The sequence below is a fragment of the Scophthalmus maximus genome, chromosome 20 (assembly GCF_022379125.1).
Source record: "Scophthalmus maximus strain ysfricsl-2021 chromosome 20, ASM2237912v1, whole genome shotgun sequence".
Taxonomy (NCBI): Eukaryota; Metazoa; Chordata; class Actinopteri; order Pleuronectiformes; family Scophthalmidae; genus Scophthalmus; species Scophthalmus maximus.
The window spans coordinates 7144229-7165965 of record NC_061534.1 but is presented as its reverse complement, the minus strand read 5'-3'; the positions used below and the strand labels follow the sequence as shown (position 1 = coordinate 7165965).

The 21737-nt window shown below is 43.5% G+C and overlaps 1 protein-coding gene across 5 annotated transcripts in view; it reads right to left on the bottom strand.

Moving 5' to 3' along the window:
- Positions 1 to 4714: 4714 nt before the first annotated feature.
- exd3 (exonuclease 3'-5' domain containing 3) overlaps positions 4715 to 21737 on the bottom strand; it is a 35694-nt gene continuing 18671 nt past the window's right edge. For 3 of the 5 annotated variants that reach the window (XM_035608327.2, XM_035608329.2, XM_035608326.2), the window contains exons 20-21: positions 6080 to 6146; positions 4715 to 5894 (exon numbers count right to left, since the gene is read on the bottom strand). In XM_035608327.2, the coding sequence (XP_035464220.2) occupies positions 5512 to 5894; positions 6080 to 6146 (450 nt within the window). In that variant the 3' untranslated portion in view covers positions 4715 to 5511. Of the gene's footprint in view, positions 5895 to 6079; positions 6147 to 11719; positions 11838 to 21737 lie in introns of all 5 variants that reach the window. The other 2 variants (XR_004785015.2, XR_004785014.2) reach the window with 1 other exon arrangement.

The window sequence follows — 21737 nt, the reverse complement described above, 5'->3', positions numbered from 1 at the left end:
TAAATGCCACTTCGGTGGCGATGTCTCCATTGGATCTATTTTTTCTTTTTGTCGGAGCACCTCATCATTACTGTATACCAATCAAATCAAGGTACAGTAGGGTGCAAGGTTTGAGCGAAGGTGTGAATCAAACTTTTCTGGATCCATTATGTTCTATATGACCGGACACCTTGGAGCCTCAGAGCATTGTACACTTTTGTAAAGTTTGAAGTTTAAATTACTTGACTTTTAACCTAATGTACTGTACTGTACCTGTATGGTTAACAGCAAGTTTGACTGTTGGCCTGAACTATGGATAAAGGCGCACTAGTATAACCTACAATGTAATTTACCCAATCAAAAATGAGGATTTACCCTCTAAATCTAACATGTATGTTGAAATGTAGACCCCCGACTGATAGGACCTGCTCATGTGAGAAATAAAAGGATGGAGAATAAAAAACAGTTTGAGGTGGTGACTGTGACTCATCTGTTTTTGAATACTTGTAGCTGCATCTGCAGGTGACTGTTTCTGCGTCTGCATGCTGCCGAATTTTTTTATTTTTGGTTTGTTTGTTCCTCTATAGGACAAGTGACCCACAGCTGCAAATGCTGCCAAACAAAGACAGTGGCCCTGAGTCACATGTGGTGTGAACACGCAGGCCACTGTGACAGATGTGTGATCCTCATGTAGCACATGCACGGGCCTGTATAAGGGCACACTGGAGTTTGTATTGTTCCAAACTCTCACAGCACAACGAAAAACTGTACACGGGTCAGGGGTCATGGTTACTTTTAGACTTGAATAGTCAGTTTAGGTACTGGTGGGTTTTTACATATGTATTTGTGTGTGTGTGTGTGTGTGTGTGTGTGTGTGTTTGTGTGCATAGCTGCCTATTTCTTAAGGTTACTGAATGGCGGAGAACATCTTCTGGAAAATTAGGAACATCTGTCCGCTATCAGAGCTCTGGCTGCAGTACGTCTGGACACTTGGAAAACATTTGCACAGACCGCAGGAGCCAAAAGTTTCTGCAATTGGACGAGTTTCATCCCCAAACTCTGTGGCATTTGTGCTTGTCTCTCTTGAGAGAGAAAGAGAGAGAAAGAGAGAGAGAGAGAGAGAGAGAGAGAGAGAGAGAGAGAGAGAGAGAGAGAGAGAGAGAGAGAACACACACACACACAAAAAGCTCCAGAGATTTTCTAATGTATGGGAGGCATACCTAAAGATAAAAAAAAAAGTTTTTTATTTTTAACAAATTCTTAATTTCTGGAAATGGCGAAATGACAAAAGAGCACGCCAATCAATATTCATTATTTGCAATTATTGATATTCCCAAAAATCTGAAAGTGAGTAACTTGCAATTATTGATATTCCCAAAAAATCTGAAAGTGAGTAACTTGCAATTATTGATATTCAAAAAAATCTGAAAGTGAGTACAGCTTTGTGCAGTTTAGCATGATGGCCTGGGTGACCTGGGCACAGAGGGCGCAGCAGCTCTCCTCGAATACCAAAAATGGAAAGTGCATGGTCTCACACACACACACACACACACACACACACACACACACACACACGGAGATAATACGAGTCTATTCTGGTTGTGTTTGTGCAGCCATATCTCCTTTCTATTGCAGTGTGTTGATAAACAAGACGTGTGGGAGTTTTTTTTTCTTTTCCTTCTTCAGCCACAGAGAAAGAACCCAGAGTCTTGGGTGCGTGAGCATGTGTAGGTGCGCAAAGGGGCCGCCGGCTTTTGGCGCCGAGACCCGGGGCAGCCTGGGCCAGACAAGACAGGAGGAGCCTCCCGTCCCGTCCCGTCCCGGGATGTTGTGTGTGTGTGTGTGTGTGCGCGCGCGCGCAGTGCAAGTCGACGGAGGAGTCCAGACACAGAGGGGAAAATAAATGTGAAACTGTCATGTAAAAATGTCGATTTTTCATCATTACGCTTCGGCAATATTGTTCTTTAACATTCATGCCAGGAAGCATATTGAACTGAACTTCGTGTGTGTGTGTGTGTGTGTGTGAATGTATTCGAGAGAGGGAAAGAGAGAGAGAGAGGTGTGACGTTTTACCGGGAGGGAGGGGCTTGTGAATCCAATTCATTCCGGGCACCACGTGTCCCCCGAGCGTGGGAAAGAGGCGAGCTTTTCTTCCCAGCAAAGAAAGAGCAAGGATCAAATAACACGGTGCTGCAGCACAAACCTCGCGCTCTGCGCAGGGGCAGAGGCAGAGGCAGGGGCTGCGACCACCCGCACAAGGACGGGACGGGGTGAGACACAGAGGGGCTTATTTTGAGGAGTGTGGGCTTCGGCTTCATTCATAGCAATAAAAAAAATAAAAAAAAATAAAAATTACTCATGCATGAGCTTAAAGTTACTGTAGTTATTACACGGTCTGCTTTCATGGAGAGAGAAAAAAAGGGGGGCATGGCAACATGCCAAGATGTCCTTGTACTCCTGGATGTATGTCTGAGCAGAAAGAAGGGGGTGATTATAAACAAGTCAATTATTATAGACTCGACTAAAAACGTAGGCATCTTGTTTGACCCAACATTTTGTGGCTGTAGTGATGTCCCTGCCCCCCCCCTGTAGGTGGGTTGTTAGATCAGTCAAGCATCCAATTCATCACCAACCTGAAAGGTGAGATCATCTTTCACAGAGCTGGAAGTTTGTTGACCTTACACGAATGAAGAGTAAAGAAAGAATTAACGTGGGCTATATTTTCATAATGAATTAGTGGGAGCACTGCCTCAAAGCATATAAGCCAGTTGGTTAACTATTAATACTCTGGCGGTGTCACTTTCCAATACTGCATATTTTGGGGTTTATCGGTTAACAAATCATTTGCACCGAGGGTGAATCAGTTATAAGACATTAGTAAAAACATACCCCTGGGTGTCTATTGTGGAAATTGCCTCCGGCTACCGTTTGTCCTCCCACCAGCGTGACACTTGCTTTGTGTTGTTAGATACTTAATATATCAGGAGGACCGTTAAGTGTGGTTCCACACCTGTAAACTCGCTTTCCCTGCATCTCAACTTTTTTTCAAATGCAATGAAGAACAAAACAATCCACTTTTAAGAATATCAGGCAAAATCCTTTCACATTGAGAGCTGCAGAGAATCATCAGCACCATCCAGGAATCAACAACTTAAACAATTGTAATCTTTATAGTGTCATGCAGGAAGAGAACAGAGGATTTCACCATATCGCAGCAAAAAAGTCATCTTGCTCAGTGGCGTTAGTAGAAAGTGAAACCACTGCAGCTGATGTGATATCGTGCAAATGAGGCAACTAGACCTGCAACAATTAATCGATTTGTATTCGACTGCTAAATGAATCGCCAACTATTTTGATAATCGGCTTAAAATGCTTTTATGAAAACAAAATTAATGAACTGAAAACAGAATATCTTTAGTTTTTGGACAAAAAACCCCATCATCTTGGGGTTTGGGTATCACAATTGAGATTTTTCACCGTTTTTATGGACCAAAGGATTAATCGAGAATCGAGAACAGTCATTAGCTGCAGTCCTCAATGCAACATCTTCTAAATGTCTTAAAAAAACGTCTAAAAGTCCTTAAGAATGATTAATAAACCCATAAATCACATCACCACAGGACGCTGTGCTTGAGAACATGTAAGTCACGTCTGAGACAGAAGTAATCCACATGATCCTCTTTGTCCGAGACAGTTCCTTGTCGGAGCGACGGCCTATAGATTTCACCCGGGGCAAAGGTTCACACCCAGAGTACAACAGAGCTCAGCCAGCACTCACAACAATGACCGGTGAACTTCACATTCACAGCCACAGACGCCCACTTTTGTAACATTATTCCCCAGAAGTGACAATACTTATAATGTCCTTATAGATAACTGCATTACGCGTGGTGTAACATTACTCGCTTCGACAAAAAAGCTCAACGCCTTCTTGTCCCCCCCTATTTCCTGTAAAGAACGTTACGCAACTGGTGACGTTGATTCAACAGTTTTCATTTGTAGCCTCCATGTGGTAACTCTTTTTCTTTTTAGAGAGATAACCTTACACTTAGTGTTACGCAATGTTTTTTTCTTTTTAAACATCCCCAAGATTAGACAAGAGCAAACGTTTCCATCACCCACGAAGATTCAAATCTCTGACTTTCCACTGCCGCCACTGTGCTTCCAACATGGTCACAGACGATACATTTACATCAGTCATCCACAGTTCGACCTGTTTTGGAAATAACTATTTTTCTTTTTTTAAGTTAAGATCAATAAAAAAACAAACTGCACATCTGGCTTTGGTTAGGGCTTCTTTTACGAGTGAAAAAAAGATTCTAACTCAGCCTTTCTCTGGAGTTTCAGCAAAACGCAGAAACTGCACAGAAAACAACGGAAAATCTTTAATTGTAGAATTTTAGCTTGAAATCCCTTTGAGGCGATCCCATTTTCTGAGATTACACAAATCCAACGTGGGATTTGTGGGGAGGGGCGAGAAGAGGAGGGTTACACAGGAAGGTATGAGAACATATGAATGGATTCAGGTGGTATATGTGTTGGGTTACTCTGTGACCTGTCGGCTCTGGAGCCTCGGGGCAGAAAACCCCCACGCTGTTAGTTAGTGTTACACCTGACAGACATGAGTGAAGCTGGAATCATCTCATCAATCTGTCCACACTTAGAACCTCCACCCGCTGCTTTGTCAAACAATTTAGAAAGTACCTGAAAATCATTATGACTTCTCACAGATTAATAAATGAAAACTCAGTTTATTAAAATTAGTATTCACCTAAATTATAAAAAATAATTATATACATGCAATCACAAAGAATGAAGGTATACAGTACCAGACTGCAAATATGCAGAAGAACTGAGTCCTGTCATCATTTAACAGTAGCTTTTAATCAAAACAATAAAAACAAATTGTCATCAAATAGAATATAATAAAAATTGTTGATTGCAACAGACTTAAAATCAACACATTTATGGTTTGAAGATATAATGACCTGGAAAGTGTTTCGTAAGAATAATTGTATTACAACTGAAATTAACTCAATGTGACCCAAAAAATGAATCAACTTAAAGGGGCCAGATTATAACAATGAATAAAATCGAACAACAAAAAGGACCTGTCTGACTCGTCTTTGGTTCACCAACATTAAAATGAGTTTTTAACTTTTATAAACACAACTGGTTTAAAACTGTTGAAGTCATTCACGTTGAAAAACATTTTTTTTTTCGATGAACTGTGGCAGTACCAGATGAGTAACAGGAGGTAGGACTTCTGAGTGCCGTCAATTGATTCAGGTGTAAAGAATAAAAAACAACTTTAACTCACCTAATTTTTCACCAAAATTATTGGCGATACAAGTCTAAAGTTGATGTTGAAACTTCAGTCTAAATGTACCGTTTTTATGTGATATCAAGGTAATCAGAAAATTGGGAAAACTGAATGAGGCAACTTAATTTGATTTCATGGCAGCTCGGTGCTATGTGTATCATTCTGGATGTTTTTTTGGGGTTTGGTAATATGTCGGAGCTCTATACCAGTCAGTTCTGCTGTGCTGCTGTAACCGGCACTTCAGCAAAATCCGTGTCCTTGTCTGTGATGTGTAAGACCTCCTCGAACATGGAGAGGACACGGCCAAAGTGAGAGCCTTCCCAGAACACCTTGCCACATCTGGTGCAGACATAGAAGTGCGGTATCCTCGGCAGGAGGGCAGGGGGCACGGCTTGGAGCTGTATGGGCGCCCCCCCGGGAAAGGTCAGGGTGTCGGGGTCCAGCCCTGAAAGGGGGGCCCAGCGACAATGAAGAGCATACCTGGGGAGTTGAGGGGTCAGGCAAGGGGTCAAGATGTCACCAAGCTTCTCCTCCTCCTGTTGACGGGATGTCTGTTGTGCATGTTCAGCGTTGTCCAGGTCCTGCAGAAATCCTGAAGGCAAAACATGAAAAATTTTGTGACTTCTTAAAAAAATCAAGTGAGACAGCATAAGGTCGAAACTATCAAAACAGAAACAGACATGTAGACATGTCCTCACAGATTCTATAAGCAGTAACATCTGGAGGCCAGTGAAAATAAACTCTTTCCCATATTACTGAGTGAGGTGTTTGACTGACCTTTCCGTTTAAGCATCCTGACCATGTCCTCTCTGGGCACAGCCGCATACTGATCACTGTTACACGCCTGGACAAAGAGATGAAAACAGCCATAAGAAGCAGAGTTAAGAGAAATGTTATCAACAGCCTCCACTCATCAACAACGTCTGAGGGAGAAGTTGGTCTTCAGACATTTTCCTCATAATGTAGTTACTTGGTTTGTAACTAATTACTGGGATGTGCAGGTTTACAGTGTGCTCTGCTGGGAAAAATTTAAAAAAAAATAGATGAATTCAAAATTAGATGTTTCTATCTTTTCATGACCATGGACTATTTCCATTGCTCAGACAATGTCATAAATAGAGCTACTGTGCTAAAACCAAGAAATGTGTTATTTTATAATTTGGTTATCCAAAACCTTGGGCACATTTTACAACATGTAACAACAACTAGTTTTAATTTCTTAATGTTGAAAAAAGAATTGTTAGTTAAAATGTGGTATGATCGCCAATATGAACGAGACATGAACTGAACAGCAATTTATGTTAAGTGCCATTGCGATTGTAACATATTGATATTATGCCAACAAAATGAGAATGAATACGGACTCCTCAATATCACATCTTGTGCATTTTCTTTACCATTAACAAAAAATAATTCCCCCAAGTTTATAATGAAACAGTTTTTCAACAAGAGTGAAACGATTACACTGAATAATCATGCTGCTTGTGACCTGAGCTTATTGCAGCAGGGCATTTATCATTTTGGGTGTTTTGCTGAATGTATCCACCAAAACACCCACGTCCACAAAATGAAAGAGTATATGAACCGTTAAAAAATTCAAGAGGAACACTTCAGTCACCAGTTACTCCCATGCATCCAACTGTACAACATTTCTCCTAGTAAAGAGCATTACTTTTTAAACTCTCTCTGTGTGTATGAAACTACTTTACCTCAATAATGATGTGGTAACTGCAATAACCAGAGTTCACCTGATCAAGTCAAAAAGTATCATACTTGTGTTAAAACCTGGTGTAAAGCAGTAAAGCAGGACCGGAGAGCCTGATAACTTCTGTTCACCCATTCACGCCGGCGAGCAAACAGACATTTTCCCCAGTTGTTGCTTTGGTGCGAAGGGGCCTAAGTGTTACAGAAAGATCAGATCAGTGTGTGAGTGTGTGTGTGCAGAAACTGCGTTTTTACGCCTCAGTGACTTTCACATGTCCATGCCGTCCCGTCCTTCTCCGCGGTAAAGGTCTCCCCTGGTGGGACATTAGTGACCTCTTGTTTGCCGGCCCCCTAACATGCAAACACACTCGTCTGTGAGCCGTCCTGACAGCGTGTCAGCGCTAAAAGCCTTGTCAACACACCTGAGCTCCACCCAGCAAACAGCATTCCACTTAAAGGTGGGCTGTAAATCACACCAGGGCTCACAGACCTCACAAAAGCTTTAAGCTCACTAAAAGTCAGTTTGTCTCTCTTTATCCAGAAAATGCTTAATGGGGTCGGAAAAATCGGGAGCATACACCCAGTGACCCACCCAATTCGAAATTATATCGTCTCCTCAGTGCGGAGCTGTGTTTGCCTCCGTGGTGACTGAGGTCAGGATACGAGAGAGCGGCTAGACAGTGGAGGTGTGGGAATAGCAGAGGTGTCATCTCCTGTCTTTTCTGTGGGAATGAAGCTCCTCTGTCCCTCAGTACAGTCTGTATTCTCTTTGTATTCTGACACACACACACACACACACACACACACACACACACACACACACACACACACACACACACACACACACACACACACACACACACACACACACACACACACACACACACACACACACACACACACACACACACACACACACACACACACACACGTTAACATGCATACAAACATTCACAGACAGTACACACAGACAAAACACTCCACAATTTGCACAGGTTCTATTACAGCGCAGATAAAAGCAAATGCTTGCAAATGCTCACAGCGCATACACATGGCTCAAACATATGAGTGTGTGGCGGCAGCCAGGAAAACAGACCCAGCTATTTTCTCAGCTCAACGTTTCCCAGAGTTGAGCAAGCCAGAACCTGCTCTGAACTCTCAAGGCTAAGTCACGGACAGGCAGGCACACACGCACACACAATGCCTCGCACGCACGCACGCACGCACGCACGCAACGTGGATGGAAATTATTCTATCTGTAATTAATAAAAACAGAGGGGGTTTGATATGCAGATATCCTGCAGAGAGCCATTAGACAAACGCATGAGTGAAATTACATGAATTACAGCAACGCAAACGTCGACATAATGACGTTAACATGTTTACGGATAGAACAAATTTGAGGACACGCACAGGTTTAAGCGCATTAATGGTTCTCATGGAAATGGACGTGACAAAATGAGCTTGGCCAAATTGAGTGAGGAATTACATTTGAATGAATACAGATGGCAGCTCTGTGCCTCCATCTAAGTCTGGAAGCCGGGTTGGACCAGAGGATTTTTGGGACATTTTTCCCCCCATTTTTGACTTAATTTTTGCACAGCACCACTTAAGCACTAGAAGTTTAAGCATTCGAAGCTCGAACGTACACAGGTGCCTTCTCTCCGGATGCTCAACGTTAAGACTGATACAACTGTCAAATCAATTCAAATGTGGCATGTTTGTACTGGCAAAATATCACGTTTGTGATGATAATGAGGAACAGCGTGGCGCTTCAGTCATTGCAATCTGTGCAGGTTGGTCAACTGGTCTTTTTGTTTTTATAGAACTGATGCCTGCGGTTAGTCCACGCTGTCATTATCGGTTTTGTGTTAAACGTGTTCTTCATGTGGACGTTTCCTCCGACGCATGAGCGTCTCCCTACGGGCATTTGCGAATGCACCGAATCATATCTCAATAGCTGCTTTAAAGGTGGCACTCACAAAAGAGCCATAAGATGAAAACGCCACCAAAAAACGAAATGAGCAAACATGAATATCACTTTGCTTTGAATTTTTTGTAACCCTGTATATATAAGATTTAGGCAGTTGCTACATTGCTTAACTTCCTTATTCTGTCTGTGCTTTTGTTCCTTCTGTGTTTTTCAGGGAACCTCCTGCATTCTCACACTCCGTGTGGCCGAGCCAGAGAAAGAATGCTCCTTGCCGTGACAACAAAGGCTATCTAAAGTGTGATACTGTGTTTCAAAGGATGGGAGGTGGTGGAAAAAAGAGGAGAGAAAGGGGGATAGTGGAAAGGAGGTATGAAGGAGAGGGAGGGGAGGGGGTGGGAGATTTTTCCCTAATGTGCTCAAACACACACACACACCCGCATTGGCTCTGTAGGCAGCTCCCATGGGAAAATGTTTGAGGGCCGATGTAGGTCACATGGTTGGAGCAGCCAATTGGACACTGGTGATTTGATTCAAATTGTGGTAAGTCAGGTAAGGGGCAGCGTGGGAACAGAGAAGAAGAGCAAGAGGGGAGCAAGGACAGCATCATTGTTTCCCTTTGAAAATGTTGTCTTTTCCAACTCAATGTGAACACCGATACTATATTCCACTGCCCAACGTTGCTGTGGTCTAAAACATATACACAGTATATAAGAAAAGAGACGACAGTGTCCCTTCCAAGGAGAGAAAAATAAAACATACAACGCTAGAGATTCTTTGTTTGCTCCCATCATCCCGTGTCTGGGACGTTCTGCCATCTCTTGCTTCCCTGTCGTTCTGTTGGACCGACCGAACATTTTCGCATCCACCGTGAAATGCTGTAGGTCTGACTCCAATTGGATGGCGTGTTGAACTGGAAAAAGCAGCCTTGCGCTAACATAAAACCATGACGAGTAAAGAGAAGCTAACTGGCTGAAAGCACAGACTTTTTTCTCATTCTATGTCTTTTGGGATTGGCAAACTTATACCTGATTTTCACTGGAAACATCTCACTTTTGGCTCGCAACCAATAACATCACAACATCCTCTCTAGAGCCAGTAGGTCTTTTTCAATACAGATTACACCAAGTTCATATTCCCATACTTTCAAAAGTTCAAACTTGGCAAGTTCAACCCAGAGGGTCCGATTTTTTTTAAAGCTTCTACATGTCTTTGTAAAAAAAAAAAAAGGCAGTTGCCAACAGGTGGCCAAATGAACTTAGAAAACTTAGCCAGGTTAAAACTTTTTTAAAGCTCCATTATTATATGTCTATTGTTATTGTGCTGCGTGGGCAATGTGCTGCAGCTTATTTGAACATTTAGATTTTTTTTGTTTTTACTTTGGTAGATTCTTTTTAAAATAAATTCCGCAAGGGGAAATACTGAAATTCTGTGACCTAGTAAATGTACTTTCCCACAGTATCCTCGGGGTGTCTGGCCAGTGTCTCAGCCCAACAGTCTGAGGTAATTACCAGCTCTGTTAACTAACCACTACCACCTGACGGCAACCTGAACTTGGACCACAGCTGAGCCTGTCTGGGCTTGACATCACACACACCTTCCTCTGACTCACCGCACTCGCACACATGTACAAACACTCGCACTTTGCACATTCCACAGAGGCATGGAGAAGATGTAAAAACTCACATCAGATCTCTCTCTCTCTCTCACACACACACACACACACACACACACACACACACACACACACACACACACACACACACACACACACACACACACACACACACACACACACACACACACACACACACACACACACACACACACACACACACACACACACACACACACACACACACACACACACACACACACCCCCCCCCTTCCCTGACTCATGTTGCACCCACTAATTTCACCTGCATGAAACACAAATTATAGAAGTCACATAATTTCCTTCCTGAGATTCCAGTGGATATAAATCATCCAGGAGTGTTTTGAAAGTGAAAGCTTTCTGGCTTGTGAAAGTTTGTACAAACACCGAACACCGTGTAGGAAAAACAACAGGGATGTTGGTCGTGCATGAAGATGATATTACAAAACTTTAGTTTGTGTTTATTTTTCAGTACTGAAAACCCAACACTCAATAAGATACATCAGGTTACGTTGAAGTGAATACGGAGCGTGATGATTGTTGTATGAAGGTAACATGAGATGAATGGGAAATGTTTTAGATTGGTGTAAAGTGAATGCATTATATTAGCATTAGTAACAGGAGATGAGGCACCAGCATGTCCACCAGTATATTGCTGCTGTCCTCAGAGAAACTTTTCCAATTTCATGCTTGGCTTGTTTTCTCTTCCTCTTTCTCTTTAACTCTTGCTCAAGCTCTTTTTTTATTTCTTTCTCTTCAATTTTGATTTCCACTTTCACGCTCCATTTGATCCCGGCATTTCTGCCTTTTTCTCTTGTTCTTCCTTAACTCCCTCAGTGCCTCTTTATTGGAACTCACTAAAAGGGGTAATGAAGAACATAATAGTCTCGAGTCCAGCAGATAAGAGTCTAGCGGTCACACAAATAGCACTAATGCTTTTCCTTGGCTTGGCACAGTCAGTTAATTCTGTTTTTTACCCACTCAACCTTCAACCTTCAACCTCTATCTCCCCGTCTCTCCAGTTAAACCTATGTCTTCTCTCTTGTTAAATGTCTCGCTTGGAGCTCCCTCTACCCCCTTCCAGTTTCCCTTCAATCTCCTGCTCGCCTTCTCCCTGGTTGTCTCTCACCTCTAACCTCTTTCTTTCTTTCTTTCCATCTCCAAGTGCTCTTTCTTTCTCTCTCCTTCTCTTCAGACACCAGATAGCTGGGGCCAGCCTTAGCCAAACAGCTCAGGAAAACAACGTGCTGAAAAGAGCCGTTGACAATGGTGTTCAATGGGCAATGGGGTTAGAAGAGGGATAAAAACAGCTCATGTAAAATAGTCAAAAAAGCTGGATTAAACCGCAAGCCAACCGCTATTGATATGTTTCTTTTTATGGGTTAAAATAAAATAAAAAGACAAAACTAGTTTGATGGACAATGGGATTGGGTGGCATTCAACACTTGCGCTACTGTGCTTTTCCAACTGTAGTGTCGGTTAATTCAAATGTCAGTGTTGTAACAGAAAGATGTACTGTGTTCAGAAATTTTAGCCTCATAACATGATGGTTACCTACGGTCTGTGGCCTGAGTAAGAGTAGCAGATCGGCCAAAGGTGAGACAAAATTGGTTCAATAATTGATTGGCTGGTTGACAGAAGCCCTTCCTCATCTTTTTTTTAAAACCATGAATGGGTAGACGATTTTTAAAGAGCAGAGATTCCAGCAAAACCTATCTTAGAAAGATGATATTAGGGAAAAAAATTGTTGCTTATAACTATTGGACAAACAGTTCATGATTATTCAATTGTGTTGGTTCAAAGAAAACATTTCATGGAAGTTTTTGAATTCTAACAGATTAAGCATTGTTTAAAAGTACCAGCAAGCAAGATACTCTGCAGATGTAAAGCGTAGGTCCATTTGAGTACACCCTGGTTTGACCCTGAGAAATCATTAAGAGCAGCTGCTTGTATTTCCATACATGAATGATGTTTTACACGCGCTTACACAGTGAAAGTGTCTACATATGCCAAGTTTTCCCAATGCCTTCACTGTTCCCATTCAACCCCATGTTACGACATCCACTGATTCCTCGACATGCGCTAACAGTTCTCAAACTGTCACTACGCCCACACACAGAAACAGAAATTCCACCAACTCAACCTGAATCCATCAATCTAAACTACATCTGCACACACACAGACACACACACAGACACACACACACAGACACACAGACACACGAGAACACAGACAGTCTCGTCATGGGAGAGCCACCCGCAGTTTCCTTTGCTCAACGTTTATCGCCGCTGCATATTTCACCCTGAAGCCCCCATCTTCACCTCTTCTTTTTTTTTTTCCATCATTCTCATCTCCTCTTGATGTAGAGGCACACAGGCATGCAGGGAATGTTATTGTAATGCAGAGTGAGTCATCCCGGACCGTAAATATTGATAGTGGCGGCTGCTGCTGCTGCTGGTCTGGTCTGTGAAAGAAAGCAGAGGAAGAGACTGGCCCATATAGCTTCTGGACCGACAAGGTGTGAGTGTCCGGGTGGGGTACCAGCAAATCATTTCACATGCAGGCCTGCGTGTCCACTGGTTTGAAAGTCAAATGCCTGCACGACCAGATGTGCAGGTTCCCTAACAACCACCACATGGCAGTGTATCGTGCAAACACAAGGGGGATTTCAGAAGAGACGTGGCAGTTACCCCACAAGTGTCCGAGTCTGACGTCAAACGCAAAGGGAAGAGCAAGAAAGGCAAACACAGTAAACAATAACAACATCATATGGAATGGCAGCTGCACGCAACAGGTCTGTTGCTACTTGTGACCAAAATAATGGTCAACGTTGTTGCACTTGATGCAGATCTCCGGGCACAATACATCGGTGTCGCAGAGCATTTCCAACGAGATAGAAACACTTCAAACTTATCCAAGCACCTCAAATACAGGGATCTGGATCTGTACACAGAATTCAGTGAGGGAGTTTTAACTGTCAAGTTTATATTAAGAAACCATAACCAAAAAGCTGGTGGTCGACTGAGAGCAAAGGATAGCAAACAGTAATTTCACTGGGACCTCAAGTGACCAACTGGCTCAGTGAGATTCTGTAGCAGATAATTAATAAATCATTACTACTACAAGCGTCACCTGACCACAGTGAGCTTAAGATAAGAGAAGAAATACCTTTATTCGGCCAACAACTGGGAAATGCGGATGTTTACGGCAGCAAAGTGAATAGCAGAAAATAAAGATCTATATCAATACAAAAACACAATTAAAAAGCAATAATAAATGTACAAATGCAATAAGGTATGTAACAAGAATTTGATTTTTATGTAAAAATTAAAAAAAAAAAAGTAAGATCACAACTGGAGGCACACACACACATGTCTCTCTCAGAGACATCACAGGTATTATCAGGACTCACACACACACATAACTCACAGTGGACAGGCTATGGGAGGGCGAGATAAAGGCAAATAAAAGAGGGAGAGGGCTTAAGGTTAAGTGGCAGTAATGATGCAGGATAAGGTGTGCGTGTGTGTGTGTGTGTGTGTGTGTTCAAACTCACTTCAAAGCGTCTCTGGGATCATGTCAACAGGAGACACAGGAGAGGAACACAACATCAGAAAAAGCAGAGGTAGAGAGGGAGGTTAAAAAAGGGGGGGGGTAAAAGGAAGAAGTACATGATGGCGAACAAAGGCTGCAGGCAAAGGGAGGACTGAGGTGGAGGAGGGTAATGGAAGGTTAAGGAGAAGTGGGTCGGAGGTGAGAGGTTGGGGTATGTGAGAGAGGTGGGGGGAGACTCGCGGTGAAGGGGTTCACCTCTAGTGTGAATGCAATGAGGTTAAACCAAAAGAAAGGAGGATGGAGAGAGTTCCTGTGTCATACACGCTCTTTAAATCCACCCTTCCTCCCCTCCCCTACTCGGTCCCCTTCCCTCCCTCCGCCGCTGCTCCCTCTCTGCGACCAGCCCCAGTAAATTCCCTAGGGCCAGGGGCAGTCCCCTTTCAGTCTCCAGTGACACAGTAATTAGAAGTGTGGGAACTGAATCCGTCCCTCTTTCGGAGCCCCGCACTCTCACCCGCACCCCTCCCTCCTTTTGCTGTGGCGTCCCCCCACCCCCACCCACCCCAAAACAGCTCCCGGCCCCAACCCTTCCCCAGCACTTCCTTTGCCACCTCTCTTTTTGTACCCCACCTCCGCTCTTGATCTCAGGAAGTGATATATATATATACCCTCGGAAAGAAGTCTTACATGGCGTAGGTGAGAAATATGTTAACATCTACTCACCTCATAGTAGTACTTTAGTATTAGTATTTGCAAACCTGCATCATCTATATGTAGTATAATAGATATTTAATATATTCAAATTATATGTATATAAACAATGGCAGTACTGATGGATACTGATGATATGATATATCGTACTGTCAGACTCAATCAAAAATCAGAAGTCTATGGAAAACCCATACCGACTCCTGTGCCACCTGTGATGTTCATGGGAGCTTTACATCACACACACTCACACACACACAACCCCATTGCCTTCATTCACCCTCCCTCCGCTGTACCCCACCTCAACTCACCCCGCCTCCTCTACAGCCACAGAGTCCTCTATCTCTTCGAACAGAGCAACGCTGTCTCTCCCGCTCTCCGTCAAGCCCACCACCACCACCCCAACCCCCATTCGCTATCTCCGCGGCGATAACCATGGGAACAGCAGCACTGTGGGAACAGGCCACCAGTTGACCAAAATAGACAGCAGGAAAATGGAGGGAAAGAAAGAAAGAAAGGGCTCCCTGCGTCCAAGGCGGCCTGTGTATATATGTGTGTGTGTGTGTGTGTGTGTGTTATCCATGGGATCATCCAGACAGACAGGTACTCAGGCAATCCAGTCACCTCTGGTTTCCAGTGGCAACAAAGAGAGACGCCGGGTGGCTTGAGTTGCTGCATTAATTCATTAATGGATATGCGGCTTTGGTTTGAGTTGGTGGGACACACTGAACGCTCTCCTTCTCACACACATATATTTTAACAGTGCAACACTTGCTAGAGAGCAGTGTCCCACGCAAATAAAAAAAGGCTACACCCTCAACCACAAACACCCACACCCAGACTGCACACTAATACTACACCATCACACACACCCAGTCGCACCCATGCACCTCAAAAAGCTCACTCGCTAACACAAGTATTCAGACTGAACGTTTACACAAGTTCAGGAATGAGATGACTGGCAGTCAAAACTGGAGTAGTGGTGCAACTTCCAATCAATAAAAGTCTCAAGCACTTCCAAACTGAAATATTAACCACTCAAAATTCTCTGTAATTCAAATATATCACGACAGAATGTGGTTGTGGAGACGCCTACTGTAGTGGTCATGACCACAGAGGGTGTTTTATGTTTGTGGACAGTCACAACCAAGACATGCAAGACCCAGTCACAAAACTTTACAGGTGCGTAGTTGAGATTATTCGAAGGCCGAGTTCAAAGATGGGTGCGGCCCGCCAATGACCACTGAGTACTCATGTAACAAGAGACCATCTTGTGATGGGATCACAGCAGCGGACCCATGAGTAGAGTAGTCCGTGAGAACACAGTACCACACGGATCTTGACACACCTGTAAAGTTTCGTGACTGTATCTTGCACCTTTTTGTTTGATGCATTGAAGTCCAGACTGAACTTTTCCATCCAGTCGAGTACACTTTCCAGAAAATGTCTGAGTGAACCCATGTGACAATACAGAAAAAAAAAAAAAAAATCTACCAGAAATTCACAGCGACTCCGGAAAATCTGAAGACACACACAAGAATACATACGTATCAACAGACTTCACATCATGAGTTAAAAGGCTGGGGTGCAGTTCCTATGAGAAAGATGAGATTCTGGTTTTCCTTGGCCTGAAAGAGGAGGAGGAGGAGGAAATGGGGAAAGACGCAAGTTGCGCATCATAGTCTTTTCTTTTTTTTTTTACCTACTGTGGGTCTAATTTTCCATTCCATTTATATCTCTCATGTTTCTCCGTAGCGACTCAGCAGTGAGCTCTTGGCCTCCACTATTTTTTTTTTGTCCCCCAAACTGAAAGCATTTGATTCAGTCCATTTCTGTCTGATTTATCGTTTTCCTCTCCCTCTTTCTTGAATTCCTTGATGCAGATTCCGTGCACCGTACCAATCTCCAATCTATTTCACCGTTGCTAGTTTTTCTTTATTTCTTTCTCTCCGTTGCTTCATGTGCTTGCCAAATTTGTCTTCTCGGTCCTTTCTCTCCTTGGTCAGTTCTCATATTTCCAATTTCTATCAATTCATCTAACCTCTCCATCTATCGACACTCCCCCCTTTGCTCTTTCAGGCTTTTCCCAGGCCAAGTAGCCTGACCTCTCCAGCTTTCTACCTCTTTGCTCCCTGGGGGTGGATTGGGGGGGGGGTCTGCCTGTGACCATTCCCACCCCGCAAAAACTTTCACTTTAATCTGACTCTGTGGGTAACAGAAGAGAAAGAGAGAACAAAACAGAGAATGTGTGTGTGTGCGTGTGTGTGCGTGTGCCCGCCAAGCCTTGAGCTCCCAAAGCAAACAGACTTCTAACCTCCTGATAGCATCACATCACGCAAACTGCAGGCTTTGGGCAGAACCAATGCAAGACATAGTTTGAGGTTTTAAGGCTGAGGCGGTCTCACATTCCCAAGACCTACACATGCACGTACAAGCAGCGAAACACAAACGCAGATCAGACATTTGAAGAATGTTCACAGAATGAACAGACCTACATTTAGAATGTAATCTTTTGAAAACACACAGTCACGACGATGACATCCGCAGTTCTACACGATAGACAAGCGAAACACAAAAAGACAGTAAAACATCACAACAGAATCAACCTCCAAACACAGTGCACGCACACACACACACACACAGCGCACGCACACACAGCGCACGCACACACAGCGCACGCACACACAGCGCACGCAGACAGACAGACAGACAGACAGACAGACACACAGACACACAGACACACACACACACACACACACACACACACACACACACACACACACACACACACACACACACACACACACACACACACACACACACACACACACACACACACACACACAGAGTACAGTGGTGCAGTTTCTCAAACCACAGACAATGTTGGGGGTTAGCATCTATTATCTCTGTCTCCATGAGGTTTAAATTTAATTGTTGACACAACTCATTCTGGGAAGCTGCGCACACACGCGCACACACACGCGTACACACACGCGCACACACACACGCGCAAACTTGCACTAACACACAGCATACACATTCACAGGGGTGTTGGAAAAAACACAACAACAACTGAGCCCAGATATAGGTCAGTGGTTCCCGGTCTTGCTGGTCTTCTCTCTTATCAGTTGCATTAATCACATTCACAAGACACCGAAGGTGTAAATCACTTTTTTGTTGATGCTTACATCTAAAACCTCGCAGGTCTCTGGTTCTTCTAGACCAGAATCTGAGATGGGTTTTTTTGAAGTGCACAAATTTCATGATTCTACCAAGTTGGGAAAAATATGCAGAACCATGTGAGCGTCCACCTCCAAGAGAATTCTGCCAGACATCTTTTTTTTTTTTTATCTTAACAGTCTCCGTAAACAGGACACAGGAAGTCAAATACAACCACGGAACTTCAATACCCCTACTCATGTGTGACTCTAAACACAGACAACAGACCACACACGTTCATCATCACTCAGCAGACAGCAATCATGAGCTAAAAGGTAACTAAAATTATGCAGTCCCTAACCTAACATTAGCAAATTCACAGCAGGGAAGATATAATATAATTTGCTTCCTAGAACTCCATCGTGCCGTAGGGGATATTCTCGTAAGTGCAAACCTGCCTCAGGCAAGGTATCTCTTCATCTAAAATATTGTTTTATAACAGTTATATGTCTACGAGAGCTTATGCAGGTGTCCTAAACCACCACATAAATAACCATCAAGTTTCAGCTTATACATTTCTAGAGGTTGGTTTTATGAGGCAGATTGGGATTTTTTAAAAACTAGTCACAGGAAATTTGGAAGAATGATAAATACATGGTAATGAGCATCACAAATATATCATTACACAGAAGACTGGCTCCTTGTCTGCGTGTCAAGTTGTTTGCCTTCACAAAAACTCATGTAACCGTCACATTATTGGCTATAAATCAAGTTATTCTAGCTCCTGGAAGTCAAATCAATCAGATCACAGTATAAAAATACGTCAAATAGAGGGTGGAAAAGAGTGTGTTTCTGCTGAAAGGGCTTATTTGTATAATATCACATGTGAGCAAGAATGGCTTCAAAGAGCATGACTGCATGTGGAGGAGGGACCTGAGCCACTAAAGTGGGCCCATGTGCCACAGAGTTGTGGTAATAACAACCCTCAACCTCCGAGCTATTTCTCACTGGCAGGTATTTGCACGGCTGCCAAAAAGATCTTCATTACCCTTGTTGTGTGCAGCCAGCGCAGGCCGAACGAGCACAGATGGTTTGCTGCGTTGCACTACATTGCGTGTTGAGTGTGGGAGAATGATGTATGATGCACTAAGCTGCAGAGACTGAAGATCAGATTTCACTATCGCAAGGGAAACCATTATACCACTGCCACAGAAACAAAGAGAGTCATACCAGCAGTGTCTGGGAGAGGAAACACGATTGATACCTAGTTCTCAGAACACTTTCGTAAAGTTACCCAATTGATTTCCATTTTCTGAAATGAAAAATTCATGGATAACCTACAATAAAATATAAATATATTTGGATGGGCATATACATTATAGGGAACATTAATTTAATCCATTATTTTAAACATTTTCTTATTAAAGTTATCGGATATAATTAAATCTTGATGCATTTTTTTGCAACAGGTTTGATAGTTGGGTTCTCAAAATTACCTAATTACATTTGAGCATAATTAATGCACCTAAAAAAAAATATGAATAAACCATAATGCACTTTTAATGTCTGCTTTCTGTGTGACACTGTTGTCATTAGTCGACCCAAGCTTTGTTATTATACAGCAAAGAATTCTGCCTCCCTTAGGAGACGTGTTTAGAAGCAGAGGGCAATCACTCAAGGCAGCACCGTCTGGCTGTGCAGCTACTGTGCTCTGCAAAACATGAGAAACTTCCTCTTTCTGTGTATGCTTGAGAGGAAGGCATCAGTAAGTGGTTCCCTCTCCCCGAGCGGCAGGGGAAAGTAGACCCTTTCGAGTGCCTCTCGGCTTCCCCACCTCCCCCATGAGCCAATAACGCAGTCAGACAGCGACTGAGAGAGAAACGCACACACGCGCACACACACAGTGTGGTTTCTCCTCTGGAGGGGAACATAAACAGGGCCGTCTGTCTGCGAGCGGAGAGCTAGTTCTCATGACATCACCACCCAGCAGGAATGCTCTGCTCTGCCCCGTCAAAACCCCTTTGCCGGCCAGCAACTCGCGCACACACAAACTCACACACACGAGTATGAGACAAAAACACATGTTGAATGATTTATGCACATTTTCACTGTTAAATGTACCATATACACAACACGCACACAAATGGCATTTTGATCTATTTTCTCTCCTCGGGCATTTTCTTACTTTTGCAATTGGTTTTTCATTTCTCCACTGCTCACAGACCTCCTCTTCCTCTGCACCTCCTCCCAAATCTTAATTACGCCGCGATGCCAAGTCTCCGCCATTATTTAATAATTTCTCATTCCCTGGTATTCGCATTGCCTGCGCCTTTCACTGTGTCAGACCACACGTACACCACAGAAGCAGAGCGCAAGAACGAGAGAGAAGAAGGAAGCTCAAGTAGAACCACCTGAGTATAGAGAATTAAACTATGTAACCTATGAGAAACTTTTTTTTCGTGTGTGCATGTGTGTGTGTGTGTGGGTGTGGGGGACATGGGAAATTACGCACTTCTTCATTGTATTGGTGTTTGGAGGAAAAGCCCTATTGAAGCTCTCCCTCCTTCCTTCGCACCTCTCTTCCTCCCTCTCTTACTCTCTCCTCCCTTCTCCATCCTTCCATCACTTCCTGCCTTTTCCGAGCCATCTCCCTCAATTTCCCCTTGCTATCTTCCCCTTCTTATTCCACTATCTTGCTTTCCTCGCTCCATGTCAGTCGGCCACTGTCATTTGTTTTCATGCAGTTTCTCCCCCTTCTCTTTTTACCTCCGCTAGGTTTCTCTCAGGCTTTTGGGGAAAGCAGGGCAGGAAGCAGCTTGGCTCTCAGACAATGGAACACATCAAAAAGCAGCACCAGCCTCACCACACACACACACACACACACACACACACACACACACACACACACACACACACACACACACACACACACACACACACACACACACACACACACACACACACACACACACACACACACACACACACACACACACACACACACACACACACACACACACACACACACACACACACACACACACACACACACACACACACACACACACACAGCAAGACAAACAGGACATTCCAGCTGCCGGCTGCACCGGATTCCTCGCCTTGGCTAATCTGAAACGGAGAGTGAGACTGGGAGTGGAGCAAAGCGGGGAGGCAGGGTGAGAACAGTGGGTGAGGCTACATCTGCACCAATACGTTTTTTATTTTAGAGCGAAAATGATCTCTGTCCAGATTAGCATTTTAGCTCCTGACACACCTGACAACGCATACCACATGGCAATTCAAGTTCACCTGCAGGTTTTAACAGGAAGCAGATTGTCCATTTTCTGTTAAATGCTTAGTTGCAGAAAACACTGAATCTTTTCCAAAAGTCTCCGTTTCTGAATGTCGAAACTGAAAAAGCAGCCTCGGAGATTTCAAACGAAAAACCAGCAGCCTTTCCAAAAGTCTCAGAAAAGATGCATCAACTCAAAATCTGCAGAATGCTGATGCTCAAAAAAATAACTAAATGGGTTTTATGTCTATACACATTGGTGCTGGTGGGCAAGTTTTGTAATCAATGTGTGCCTGAACATTGTGTGAAGACTACCGTGGGAACCCTGCCCTCATGTACATCTAAGAGGACATTTTGTGGTATGAACACAAATTAGTTTATGCACATGTCGAGTACTTGCCAAGCCACAACCGATGGAAAGTAGCCAGTAGCT